Below are 14,988 nucleotides of genomic sequence, written 5' to 3'. Positions count from 1 at the left end.
CTCCCTCTGCACCCCCAGCAAGTGGGCTGGGGTGGGCCAGAGGCTGGGAGGAGACACAGCCAGGACAGCCGACCCAGACTGGCCAAAGAGCTATTCCATGCCACATAACACCATGCTCAGCAACAAAAGCCGGGGAGTGCAGTCCTTCCAAGGCACCTGCTGCTCAGAGACTGGTTAGGCATCAGTCTGCCCGTGGGAGGTGGTGAGCGACTGCCTGCCTCTGCACCACTTGTTTTTGTCTCTTTCCTTCATTTGTTAAACTGTCTTTATCCGATACATGAGTTTTTCCTCCCTTTTGCTCTTCTGATTCCCTCCGCAGGAGGGGGAATGAGTGAGCAGCTGGGTACACACTTAGTTGCTTGATGAGGTCAACCCATCACATGTGCAAAGCAACACCCAGCTCCCCCCACACTCCCAAAAATAAATAAATAAATCAATCAATCAATCAAATAAGAACATGGTGCAGGGTCTTCACATGGTATCCCTCACTCAGTCTCTGCATTCTGGATGATCACCAAAACTCTCCTACTGTTAGTAGTTGACTACAGTTAAATAAAGTTTCCTGGGTGTCAGAGCTCCTGCTTGCCATCAGCTGTACAACACAGCTGTTAGATCTTGCTTTCTCCTTCTGGAAGTCAAGGAGGAAACAAAACTGAGAATAAAGGTAGACTTACTAAAGGATTATATGTCATCTACACAGATTATTTGCTGCTAATCAGTGAAGTATTTGTTTTGGTTTTTGTTTTTTTTTTTTTAAAAAAGTGCATGATATCTAAGATGAAGGATAAGACTCTAACCACACATAATCATGCCTTTTTATGTGTGCAAAAAAAGAAACTTCTTAACAGGGTGGGGTTTTTCCAGACATATAGTTCTGAGTGCATATTTTTATTTTCATGGAGTCTGTGCCTGAACTGCAGTGCAGACGCACTCTCCCAGCTCACCACAGCATCCCCCCTTACATGAATATCTACGCCTCCTTATGGAAACCGATGCGCTACCCACAGCAGGCAGAAAACAACTGTGGATTGTGCAGGCCTTGTACCTGAACAAAGTCATGAACAAACCAGGACTCAAGAGCCGAGGAAGTCTCATAGGCTCTAGCTCAGACACACCATGAATCACTCTAATCAAAGTTTACAAAAAGTGCACTTGAGTGATAAAGCCCAGGCACTTCAGGGAAATAACTATTTGGGCAATATCTAGAAAAACAAACAAACAAAAAAAAGAGGATCGCTAAATTTGAATGTCTAATAATGTCTCATACATCACAGGTTTAATGCCACAAGATCTTTTTTTCAGAGTAACTAAAACAACTATAAAGATATATATTCCTCATTTTCCAGCAAAATAACACCTAGGTAAATACTAAAATAAACAACAAAACAAGACATGACAAACCCTTATGAGTGGGATTTCCCATAGTCCATAAAAACTACTCCTGCCATGATGTATATTCAAATTCATGCTTTTTTAAATAAATAAATAAATAAATTAGATCAAGTGAACATCATGCAAACAATTTATCTTCCTGCTAGCCAAGAAAATGTAAATTTCATTCGCTCCTATCAAACTAGAAAATATAGCAAGTAAAATCCGGAAAAAATACCCCACTGTATTGCATACAATATAAAGAATTGTGTAGACTAAGCTGGCTTTTTCTGGTTAGCCATGCAGTACTCATTTAATCAACAATTTTTCTTTGCAAATACACAGTGAGGTATCTGCAAGTACTACACGTAGGAACAGTTATAAATAAAATAAATACTTTTAAGGTATTGTCTTGTCGTTAGAATCCAACAATTAAACGTTAAAAGTAAATTCATAACCCCGCTATAAGAAGACTTTTTTCTGCAAGTAACTGACATAAGCATATAAGAAAGAAGGCATTACACTTGATTATATTTCATCAAATGCTGTTTCCAACTAAATCATATCATCCTTCTTACATACTCCAACCAAGAATATTTACTTGTCCAGCTTTCCCAAGCAATTAAATAACAGCATCCTGACTCTAAAAGACTTTTGCACATGCCTACCTATTATTGGGAAGATCTGAAGGAAAGCATTCAGAGTAATAACCACACTATTCCTCTCACTGGAAGAACCAGCAAGCTGGTAATACTGGAGAACAGGTGGCTTTCAGTAAAGCAAAAGCTCAGTTGTCTACAACTTACTTTTCTGGCCACCTCTCCTTACAACGTCTCCATGGTCTCTCACTAAAGCAAATCAGGCAAACTGAAATTCCTACCACATATTAGTTTGCCTTTCCTTTCCCACTCCTATTCATCTTTCTTTTTTTCCACAGAAAATGCACTTTTCTAATCAATACCTTCTACTATTTTTCATATGCTACTACTTTAGCATATGAGTTCATCTCACAGGTGGCAAACCTAACCCTGCCGTATTCATTGTTTCAGTTTTTAGTCAGCATTTTCTAACATTTCAAGTTTGTCTTGTATAAATTCAACAACAGTTAAGACATTGCTTTGCAGGTTTTTTGCCTAAGAGGCCAATTTTGCTGCAGTGTGAACTAACATTAGAAAGAAGCAGAAAATAATCTATCATTAGCAATTCTCAAATATGCTGAGGAGAGAGGACAAGTAGGGAGTGTTCATTCCTTCTACAGTGGTCTGTTTTAGCTGCTCCTAGCTAGGAAGCTAGCCTCCTCCTAACTAAAGAGACTTGATATGATCAGATCTAATACTGCCACAAAGAAGACAGAGTTTCTGGTATACTTTGCCATGAAAAATACAGCAAATAAAAGACAAATAAAGATGTTTGTAAAATACCTAGAACACAATGTTTTACTGTCAGATAACGTTTGTTTCTTCTCAGGGATATGGCTTGGGTACTCCTGTTGCAACTTCTCTTTTTCATCACTTGGAGTTCTTTCCCAACTACTGTCATCAATTTGTTCCCTAGTACCTGATGATTTTTGATCAGACATTAATTTCTCATTGTTATCTTCTGCATGTGTTTTGGTCCACAGTGCAATATCCTCACTAGGTTTTTGAAAACAGCTGCTCAAAGAGCTATGAACCTGCAGTTTGGAAGAGGACTGCTGTGACTTGTAGTCTCTAGGTGCACTGTAAGATGATAAATCATCTTCAGAAGGTTTCAGAAATTTGTGTTTCACATTGCTTAGAGATGAACTCTTTTCCTGACTTCGTTTTTCATCAGAGTATTTTTCTGCTTTGGAGCTGTAGCCTCTCAATACTGAGTCCATGCTACTGTGTCCACGTTCTTGGTCTTCTCTTGACATATCTCTTTTGTAACCTTTGTCTTCTTGCGCCCATCCCTTGCCATACTTCTCCCTAGTATAGCCCCCAAACACGTTCCTGTTTCTATCATCTTCATCTCGTGTCTCCTTTTTCATATGCCGTTCATTCTTCTCTTTCTCACTTTCTGAATAGTCAGTTTTCCTCCATCTTCCACTTCTATAACAATTTTCCTTTCTGGATGCAACTTTTTCAGCTTCTTCTAACCGTGACTGAAATACTTCCATTGACTATAAGAAAGAATAAAAAAAAAAGTCATACTGCTTTTAAGGGTATTGTGAAGCTCCCTACTAAGTATTACAAGAAAGGCACCATTCCGTGAAAATGAGTCACTGTGCAAAGGGAAAGTCATGAGCCATGGAGTGCAAAGGAAGACCAGTATGAAAAAGGGAACTTATAGCCTCATGTCTAAGATGCTCTGTTGGGAAGGCTTTCTGATCCTTTCTCTTGGACTACTTCTAACTTTCATCCCGTGGCTCTAAAGCAAAGTGCTAAAGCACTCCTGGGAACAGGGATGAGAGCCCCAGAACTGTCTTCTCCTGGCAACCTGGAGACTGGGGGCTTGAGCCAGGGAGAAAAGCTTCCTCTTTCTTACTTATGAACTTTGCATTTATGCTTACCAGATGCTCAGTTTCTATAGAACCAATGGACGTACCCACTAAACCATTTTACAGTCTAGTTAAACTCTCAAAAACACAGGAGAGTGGGTTCAAAAGCTTTAGCTTGAACCAGGCTTTGAACCCCTGTCTGGTTTTCTGGACAAATACTCTATCCATTAGGCAATTATGCAAAATGTGGACTGTTCCTCTTCCCTCTTCTGAGCTGAATTAAAAGCCACCAATTACTTCCCTCCCCCCCCCCCCCCAAAAAAAAAAACATTACATACTGAAGCAAATCAGGCAGGGATCTCTTTCAATCACTATCCTGTACTTCAGCAGCCAGAGTTGTTCATGCTGTTTGAGCTCTAGTTTCTTGAGAAAGATTCTTAAAAATAATATTCTTTACAATCACTGGCACTGAATAATTTCTGCCAGCACTGACCATGTTGGTTTCATCACTCAGGAGTGACTACAATTCAGTTCAAAGACAATAGTATGAAGTCATACTGTCTTACCCAAGATTTCCACAATCAAACCAGCCTAATCAAAAAACCCACAAAAACCTCAAATGTAACGCTACGGCCAAGATTTAATATCCCACACCTTTGACCAATGCTTTTAAAGACAATAATATAATATGCAGGGGGTGCAGGCTTTAAAGAGTTAATATTGTTATGGCACACTTCTATTAAAAATACATTTTGAAGACTTTTAAACCCTCCAGAAGCAAGCAGCTTTCTCAATATATCTCAACTGAGCAGATCACAAGTTACCAGAAGATTCATATTTGGTAAAATTTGACACAGCTCTCCAAATTATCTTGGCATTATTATTATCCACAATGTGCATTATTATCTGCTACATGCAGGAGAATAAAATATATTTTCTAGTATACACCACAATTTTGGAAGCACTCAGGTACTTTGTAACTGGGATCATTTGAACCTCCTTATGTAGAGGATAAGTATTGTAAATTTGCTATAGGATCCCATATATTAAAAAATATTAAAAAAAAAAAAAGATATAGAAGGCTGGGTAGCTTTAAGCTCTTCATCACTTGAGAGAAGCTTCAGAAGCTGTTTTTTCCTTCTTCTTTCCTAATATCTTACACTACACCTTAAGTATTTGTGCCTTTACGTGAAAGTAACCTTTCCCAAGCATCTATTAGTATGAAAAAAATTTAACTGAAGATCCTTACCCCATATCTCTCAGCTACAATTTCCTCAAAATTCCGTTTCTCTCTCTCAGCCTGCTCCTTCATCCTTTGGTATGATTTTCGTAACCAACTTAATCCAGCATCTTCTACCATTGTAACTAAAGTAGAAAACAATGAGAGGTCGTAGTTTTATATCTCAGTAGTTATTCCTATTTAACCTTACTCTGTATGTGACATTAAACCTTCACCTAAACTTAATGTAAAAATTCAAGGGGTGCAAAAGAAAAATAGAAAGAATATAATAATACAATTACACGTTTTTATAAGTTAATGCTGGATATACCTCAGTAATACCACTGATTTAATTTAAGCTTCTCCATTTTATCATAGAACACAACAAGCAGTTTCCAAGACAGGAGTGGCACATGAGAAGTGGTGGGTTTTTTTATGAAATTAAAGAACCTTCTTATTGCGTCCCTTCTTTGGCATACCCCTTACATACAAACAAGCACATTCCCCTTCTCAGAAAATTAATGAGTAACCCATTGCTTTCCATCTGAGAAGCTAGCAGAGGTCTTAACGTTCAGAACACATATTCACTGATGCCTGTCACCTCTTACAGATCGCTGAGCTCTGTGACTCCTAAAAGTGGGCATAAGGCTAATGGTTTGCAGAACAGACTGTCCACAGAGAAAGGCTCCCAAAGAGAAAAGCCAGGGACCCTACTGTTCCCTGTTGACAGAATACAAGGACCCTTCTTATCACATAATAAATGCTTCATGACGTTATGAAAAACGGTTTTCTAACTGCCCTTGCTGGAAATAAGCAGAATAACCCTAGGGTAAGGAAAGAAGTGAAAAGGTTACAGAAATAGTATTTTTCACAAACTGCATCTGTAATGTACTTCATTTTAATGTGACTCAGACTTCTGTGGTTGAATATTTCAAAACTATAATCTGTGTAATGGAATAAAAGGAACCAAATGAGATGACAACAATTTATCTTGCTTTGGTTAAATCATGCTTTCCTTTAATTAGTTCAAAATAGAGAATTTCTGTAAAGATACTGAAGGTCAAACCACTCAAGATTAAAAACCAGTGAAGAGAAATTCTGCAAAACAGCATACTATGATATTAACCCCATATTCAATACTGAATTTTCATGCAAATTTTACTTTATTACATGCTATTCATAATCCCTTTACATCAACATTAGTAGTAACTTGTTAGCAACACAGAGATCAGAGACTGGAGACAGAAATTTAAGATTATTACTAAAAGTTGCTGTTTACCTTTTTTAACTGAAGCTGCTTCATCCTTCTCTGGTGGCAAACCTGTACCACCATCTTTCCAATAGGGATTGAGCTCTCTCTCAGACAGCATGGCCTAAAACAGAAATTATTTTAATGTATGCATAGCATATGGTTTGTATTTTCTGGAATATTTGAAAAATTTTACGAGACTTGTGTGGGACTAGAACAGCTTACTCCCAACTTGTGCTATCTAAAGTCAGGTAGAAATAAACACAACTCTCCATCCTGAGTCAAAGCTCTCACACATCTGCTTAGTTGGCACCCTTATTACAAAGAAGCAGTTTTACTGTTTGACTGCATTGCCAGTGCAGCAGTAATACACACTTGTGTCTGAAGCACTGCTATTATGGGGGCTCTTAGTTTTACCTTGAGTTACTGCTTTTCACCCTCAAACTAGATTGCTAATTGTGATTCTGTTAACTGACTTCTCTGGAAGCAGGGAAGGAAGTCCACTGGAGAAAAAAGGGTTGACCAGGTATCCCAGCACTGACAAAATTTTGAATTTGTCTATGTTATATCGTCAACTCATCACCACCACTGGCATGCTGTATGCATCTGTTGTGCACATTGTTTTGGGTACCAAAGAAAGGACAGACATTCTGGTGTGGAAAACACAAAAGTATAAACCTGCATGGAGAGCAAGTGGTTGGGTGGGAGAGTCTATAAAAATCATATTCTTCTAGGATCAAGAATACATGTAAATTGTCATTAACCATATAATACATGCTGACATTCTGGTGATTTAAGTTCTCCACATTAAGTGGTCCTTTAACAGTTCAGAAAAAGTGTTCAGCAAAAAAATATGTGGGGAAAAAAAGAAGATTATTTCCTTCTCAAAAGACAATAACCAAAGTGCCAGATACTACACAAGAAAAGCGCTCCAGGTCACTCTGGTTCCTAGCCACAACACAACTAATTGGAAAACCTAACAGCAACAAATGGCCTACTGTGAGATGTGAGGACAAGTGAATAGTAGATAGTGATCAGCAACTATGTTTTCAGATCAGGCTACATTGCATTTAAGGAGCTGAATGAACAAATGAAGCAGCCAGCAACTGTATGTAAACAGAACTAATTTAATGACAGCAACCCCTTCCCCAGGCGGACCCTGATCCACCCATGTGTTCATGCACAACTGCGGCATGAAAGGCACAGCAACTGCTCTGAATTCTTTCTTCAGGAAAAAACAAGCCTCAGCACCCTACGCTTTAACGCAGTAACTTACGTAAGCTTTTATCACACAGAACAATGGTGCTCCTTTCACACACACTATGGGGAAGAAGGACAGACCAACAGTCTGTAATTGTTAAGTAAAATATTTAAGAAGCACTTCAAATATTACATAACTCACTACTAACAAAACTGGCTTTCTCCTTACCTAGAAGGCAGTTTAAAGGCTTTTCTCCACAAGATAAGCCTGTTGAATGAACACTTCCTATCCCAAACAGAACAAATAACTGACCAATTTAATTAAAGTCACTATCACACAACACATTAGGCGTTAGTTTAAAAACTATACAAAGGCTTACGTAATTGAACCTACTCATTGGTTCATTCATTACACAAAATTTAGTAAGATGCAGAAAAAACCTGATATATTAATTCCTCTTACCTGCTCAAGTTCTTGAGCTTTCTGTCGTTCCAATATTTTTTCTTTGTGTCTTTCACCTCTGACAGCTGCTAATGACGTGGTTTTCAATGACGTGAAGTCTAAATTCATCCATTCGTCTCTCTTTAAAATAAACACAAAGAAGACACTAGTAAACATGCAAACCGTACAGACTACGTATTATTTGCTTAAACGAACACTGTACATCTAGGCCAATTCCTTTTCATCTTGCCAATTTTGACTTCATGACCTCTTACCTCTCTTCTAGTGTATACAAAATCTGCAATCACTAATTGAGCATAGTTCATATCTCAGATATCCAGGCACTAACTGCACCCTCAAATTAAACAGTTACACATGTAAAGTCTTTGAGCTGTACCCACAGTAAAAGGTAGAAAACTGCATTTACAAAACCTAAGCCAGACCAAGGACATTTTAAAAAGGAGGACTACTCTCTAAAGAAAAGCAGACTATAAAAAGCCTATATATACACCTACTACCTTTATACACACAAAACCTGAAGCCTCAAAAGAAAGCAGTGACATACACATTATAAACAACTACTCTACAAAAACAAGTATTTGGAACACTTTTTATAGGAACCAAAATGACAAGATTATGCCTATTTTGAAACATGCCCTTGCAGAAGAGTCTTCATATCTTCAGTAGGGTTCAAGTCTGAGTTGTCAATCTGAATAGATCCTGTATGTCACACTTTCTCTGTTATTTAAAAATTGTATTAGGCAACACACCAGAGAGTTTCAAGAGGTGAAACACAACATTCCACTTCTCAGATCGCCTCTAAGAAAGAGAAGGAACTGAAAAATAATCTATCTTCCAGTGATTCAATAGTATCTATGCCCACATTAGCAAGCAATGTGGATCAACAGAAGTGGATGTGCATGGGACCTCTGGAGGTCATCTGGTCCAAACCCCCACTCAAGCAGGGCCACCTAGAGCCAGTTGCCCAGGACCACGTCCAGACAGCTTGTAAATATACCCAAGGATGGAGATTCCACAACCTCTCTGGGTAACCTGTGCCAGTGCCTGGTCACCCTCACAGTAAAACACTGTTTGCTGCTGTTCAGACAGCACCTCCTGTGGATCAGTTTGTGCCCATTGCCTCTGGTCCTGTCACTGGGCACCACTGAAAAGAGCCTGACTCCGGCTTCTACATAGGCTTCAGATCTGCGGTTTGTGGATTTTCTTTGTTTCTGTCTTTTCTTTTTTTTCTTTTTTTCTTCTTCCCCCTCAAATAAGCACTCTGGACTAGTCCGAGACTGGTCCCCTTGAGCGCCTTAGGTGCACTTTGAGAATGTACCTTCTAATTTAGTTTAATCCAACAGGAAATGAGCTTACATGCTCCAAGACTTCTTCATAATGTGAGCCAAAATACAAAAACGGATGACCAGGAAATCCCTTTCAAAAGCACACTCTTCATCCAAAAATAGACAAGCCCAGGGCACACATTATACAAGAAATGCTTGGAAAAAACTGTTTTTGCAGTATAAATTATCATGACATACATAAGGATTTATATTTCATTACTTTATACTCTTCCAAGAAGATAGATATGATTCAGAGATCCTTTTTATTCCTCTTAACAAGATGCACAAAGTCAGAACAAGAAACAGGGATTTTTTTCAGGAGTGGAATTAGACACTAAATTAAAAATCATCATTTCATACAACTGAGGATGACATGTAACTACATTTATGTTACTAAAATCACAGCAGTTCATTTCAGAATGACTCCGTTTTCCAGAATAAACACTGCTTACCAGGCACAGAATTACCTAGGGAGATCAAAAGAAGCACTGATTCCATAAATATTGTGGCTGAAAAGTTCTACACCTCTCTTCCTTATATCTGTTTAAGCACCACAGGAGCAAAAATTCATTCAGCTGTAGAACAGCCACCGAAATTATGCAGAAAAAAATAACACATCTAGTCAAGATCTTTAGGATGACCTCTTCAAGAAAATCCAGCTAAGTTGCTAGAGCCTCAAAACATGATGAAAGGAATTGGTGCTAAGTAACTTTAAGTGTAGTGCCTTGTTAAATACTAAGCAACTATTATCATAGAATCGTAGAATGTCCTGAGTTGGAAGGGACCCACAAGGATCATCGAGTCCAACTCCTGTCCCTGCATAGGACAACCCCCAAATTCACACTATATGTCTGAGGGCATTGTCCAAATGCTTCTTGAATATTGTCAGGCTTGGTGCTGTGACGACCTCCCGGGGGAGCTTGTTGCAGTGCTCCACAACCCTCTGGGTGAAGAACCTTTTCCTAATGTCCAACCTAAACCTCCCCTGGAATATCTTCCTGCCGTTCCCTTGGGGTCTATTAGGTAGAGAAGTCTTCCAATGAATGAAATGTAACATTTACCTAGTTAAACAAAGACATTTGTCTGTAAAATAGGTTTAGTTCAACACATTGCAAAAGAGCTGTCAATAAACCTAAGCACATTTCACATTTGGTCATGCCGAATTTATTTCTGGAGTAGTTGTCAGACTGCTCACCTGCAGGGAGGGTTCTTTCACGGCATCTGATTGCTTGTTGACCTTCCAAGCCTTTTCTGTGTTATCTGACTGTGACACGTTTGACTCAACCCATTCAACTGAAGAATCCTAAAAATAGAGTTTAATGTAAAGAATAATAATGACACCTTAACATACTATTATATGTTGATAAAATGCAATACTTACCAAGTATATTGATAACCAAAATTGATGCTGATTGCTAAGCATTACTGATGTAATACTGCTTATTATTTTAAAATACTGATAATAAAAATAGAATATTGATATTCCCATATGAGATTGTTACTTCATGATCAAAACATTCCACCATACTTCATGAGCACATCACTGTATGTAACACTTGTTCATACTGGCAGTTTATTAGCATAACACTGCTAAAGTTAAAACTATCAGAATAAAACCAAAACTAATTGTTTTTATGGCATTACAAAAACAAAATTAAAAAAATCTAAATTCTTTACTATGTTTTACATTAAAAAAGTAAAATCAGTAACACAGTACAATATAAAGCAATGCACATGCTGTCTTCCCCTATTTTCATATCCAACTTCCTACACTTGCACTTGCAAACAGTGTACTGAGATTTTACACTTGAAGCAAATAGGACTCCATTGAAGAGAGTTTCTTTGGTATTTATGTGAACCTGTCATGGGAATAACAAGACTTTGGATCAAAGGTATCAGCCAGGACTGTGCTGTATCCTGGGACTCACTGATGTGATCTGAGGGGTTTTGACAACTCCCATGGGAAATGTGGGACATTTGTGGCTTAGGTTACTTCCCACACTGAAGAGCACAGTTCAGGTCTGATATCAGTCCCTGGAAAATAAATCTCATCATACTGCATGTTCCTTCACTCAATAAAAGAGACTCTCTGAAAAGAAAAAAATCAGTGCTACCTGACTTGCACCACAATGCTGGGAGGATGTTTTACACACAACATGGCCAGAAAGCAGCGCCCAGATTTCTAATGCAGTCTCTGTACTGTTTTGCCAGAGTGCCCCTCAATGTGAAGGCATCTGTTTACAGATTCAAATGCACAAGTTGGAGCCTTCCTTCAGACCCACGTACAACTCCCATGTTGTTGGGAGTTTCCATGGTTGAACATCCAAGGAAAAAGGCAGCAGTAACTCATGCTTAAAATCAAAGTCAAGTATTTGCAATTTTAGACACATTCTTCTACCATATATCACTGACTGCAGGGAACCTATGAATTTTTCCACTCTATCATAGAATAATGATTTTTTTTTCAATTTCTTTCTGCTGAAAAACTATAAATCCCTTAGTTCCTAATAAGTGAATTCAATATTATAAAATTCACAAGCACTCACATAACAGCATCTTTTAAATTGATTAAATGGTGCCGGTTTTAAAGATGTCATTTGAAGCATTTTAAAGTTTCTTACTTACCGAAGAATTATCAAGTAAGTCATCCTTCTTTTCAGATTTTTGTTTCTTATTTTTCTTCTTTTCTTTCTTAGCTTTTTTTGAATGCTTATCCTTTTTCTTTTTTTTCTGCACAGAATGTTCCTACAAGTAAATGTTTGTAAATGAGATCCAGTAAACCAAATCACCCACATACAAGAAAAACAATCACAATCTACTTACCAAACCACACTGAAAAAGGTAAAATATGCACAGCTGGACACAGCTACATTTTACTCCTACTACCCTCTCTCTCTTCCGTTGCGGGGGGGTGCAGGCATGCCTCACATTTATAATCAACTTTTCTTCCCCCTCCCAATATCTTTTTCACTGGAACTAACGCACTATAAGTATACATAGACTATCTTCTACTCTACATTTATTTTGGTCAAATCTATTTCCTCAGGAATCACTGCATCATCAATACACATCTGTCCTTTGTTGAAGTAGCTGCAAAGATTTCTACACTAAAAGGATGAGACATTCAGATGTTCCATTAAGGCTTCTCCTGTGAATGACCACAAACGGGACTGCTATGAAGCCTTGGATCCTCCAGATTTCTTCCCATCAGACTATTCTTGTGTGGCAGCATTTGCTCTTCTGCATTTGGTAGAAATTAAAGTTGGAATTGAATGACAGAAATTTTTCCCTCTTTGTGAGTAAAAGATTATTTCCACTTAAAAAAAGCAAATATTGATGCATAGAGAATTCAGAAATTGGGGGGTTTTTAAAGATCATCTTAAAGCCCTCAAAGCCTTCTGTTCATACAAATATGCTGTACAGCTAACAAAATAATTCAATGCTTTACAGTTCCGTCACCTTTTCCAGTTGTTCCACACGTTCGTTCACATCAGCAAGCATCCATGTATCTTCACCTCGTAGATGTTTTAGCAGCTTGCGCCTCTGCTCCTTTTCATAACTAATTTTGGCCTATGACAAACAGAGAAGAAAAATAACTAGGCGGAGTTCAGTAGCATTTACTTACAGACACACCTGTGTAAGCCACACTGACACAACCATACACAATGTTGAGAACTGTGCTTGAGAACTTTTCGTTTTAGAGGACTGCAATAAAAATACTTTTGGATTATATGTTAAAGGGGAAATTCAGCTAAAACGTATTATGCACCCTCCTTCCTCAAGCTACAGTTTTGCAGCTCCTCTAGCACTGATTTCATCCTATCATCCTAAATAAGAGTGACATGAAGACATTCAACTTCCATTCTTCATTGTGAGAAGTCTTCTGTTCTTACAACCTTCAAGAACCGCATATGATATGATATAGTGGACTTCTGATATTCTATTTAAAAAAATTCTCTGGGCAATTACTCCATTGCAAAGCACAGCTCACTATCTGTTAATTTGAGAAGTTAGCAAGCCCATCTTTGTGCACATTCAACTTTGAAAACATCTCAGCCAGGTGCAAAACTTGGAACTGCAGAAGTCCATGCTCTCAAGGACTATACAATTATATAAGGATTAGCATTTGGAGCTGCAGAACGTTCTTCGCTTTCTAGTTATGGAGATAAAACTAGAAATACTAATACTTCTGAAAAAATAATCATCACTGCAGGCAGTTTCAATTCATGAAAAGGATTTTTATAAAACACATCAATAAAATAACAACCTTTTCAGCCTCTGAAGTTCCCTCTATTACTTTCAGCAGAAACATGACAAACAAGTTTACTTAAATATAACTTGCCATTAGAAAACTCTTTATCCCAAAGTGTAATATATCACCACACCTGATTAAACAGGAGGATAGTTATTTTATATTATTACAACCCTAATTTTGCGTGAGATAAGTCTTGCAAGTTTGAGCTTGCTTTTGGGTTTTTGTTTGTGTTTTTTGTTTAAATAACTAAAGTCAAAGCAAAAACTAAAGGTGAAGTTTGGTTTTCATCCTGAAACATCAAGTTTTACCAGAAAGTATTTTCAACCACAAGCCAAGAGATTACATACAAGTTTAAAAAAAAACAATAATTTAAAAAAAAAAAAAATCTCAGGAGATTAGACAACCAGTCTGGTTAGACAACCATCCTGGTCAACTGTTAGTTCTCTGTAACAAACTCTAGATACAACCCTGTGCACTGCGAAAGACAGTAACCTCCCTACCACGGGCCAGTTTCTCTTTTTTGATACAGCCAAGAAGGAAATCTGCAGCTTTTGTACTGATAGAAAACGAGGCTTGCAGGAGGAGGACCAGTACACCGTAAGGGTTCACTGAGCAGAAATACATGCTAAAAAAAACAATATTAAAAGTTTAAAAAAAAAAAAAGCTAACTCATAAGGTAGGAGTGCTGCTGTATTTTTGAACACTGTCATTAGCAATATTGAAAGCAGCACAAAGAACAACAGAAAAAAAAAAAAAAAACACCAAAATACTACACATCTGTGCCCAAACAAAGCATCCTTTTAAACCTTCATCGTCTGCTTTCTTAGAAGCCCAGGTGATAAACTTTCTAAAGCACTTAAATGTAAGCAAAGCAAGGCTGCTACCCAGACTCCTTAATTTTAAAAGAAGGGACTTTGCAAAACAACAACAACAACAACAACAAAAATAGTTTAAGTCACCTCAAATAAAGAAGCCAAGACTGGAAATTCCATCTCTAGAACGAAGCTGACAGACTACAAGGGTGAATGCTACATCTTAAAATTCAACAGGCAGGAATAAAGATAGAATGAGTTAAGGGCACATTGAAACATTTATTCTGATATCAAAACAGTTTTCCAGTTTATAAATGAACAAAAGAATAAAAGAATAAGCAGGACTATAGTTCAGCAATAGTGAAATAGTTGTTAAGCGTAACATAGGGTCTCCAAAACCACCCAGGACTCCAAAAAACGCAGGTATGTTTCCTGCTACCTCTCCACGATCCAGAGAGCTCACTGGCTAACCCTGCCCGCCCTACGACACCTATCCATCTGGGACAACACCACTGAAAGTTCACGCGGAAATCACTGACTGATATTTTCTGTTCTAGTCCATACAGATGACGATGGCCCTTCTGTCTTAAAAATATATTCATCTGACTAAAATAAAGTAACTAAGCATGCCACATT

General features: G+C 37.9%; 1 protein-coding gene across 6 annotated transcripts in view; it reads right to left on the bottom strand.

Annotated features, from left to right (window-relative positions):
- The window catches only part of CWF19L2 (CWF19 like cell cycle control factor 2), an 85,452-nt gene that overhangs the window by 59,379 nt on the left and 11,085 nt on the right, over positions 1-14,988 (bottom strand). For all 6 annotated transcript variants that reach the window (XM_087757241.1, XM_087757239.1, XM_087757240.1 and 3 more), the window contains 7 exons: positions 12,745-12,855; positions 11,911-12,030; positions 10,481-10,588; positions 7,961-8,080; positions 6,328-6,421; positions 5,079-5,194; positions 2,793-3,511 (listed from right to left, as the gene is read on the bottom strand). In XM_087757241.1, coding sequence (XP_087613367.1) covers positions 2,793-3,511; positions 5,079-5,194; positions 6,328-6,421; positions 7,961-8,080; positions 10,481-10,588; positions 11,911-12,030; positions 12,745-12,855 — 1,388 coding nt within the window. The remainder of the gene's footprint in view (positions 1-2,792; positions 3,512-5,078; positions 5,195-6,327; positions 6,422-7,960; positions 8,081-10,480; positions 10,589-11,910; positions 12,031-12,744; positions 12,856-14,988) is intronic.

The sequence above is a fragment of the Nipponia nippon genome, unplaced genomic scaffold (genome assembly GCF_047370975.1).
Source record: "Nipponia nippon isolate SJK-2023a ecotype South Korea unplaced genomic scaffold, ASM4737097v1 scaffold_2, whole genome shotgun sequence".
Classification (NCBI taxonomy): domain Eukaryota; kingdom Metazoa; phylum Chordata; class Aves; order Pelecaniformes; family Threskiornithidae; genus Nipponia; species Nipponia nippon.
Note: the sequence above shows the minus strand (reverse complement) of the source record. Positions and strands in the feature narration are given on the sequence as shown.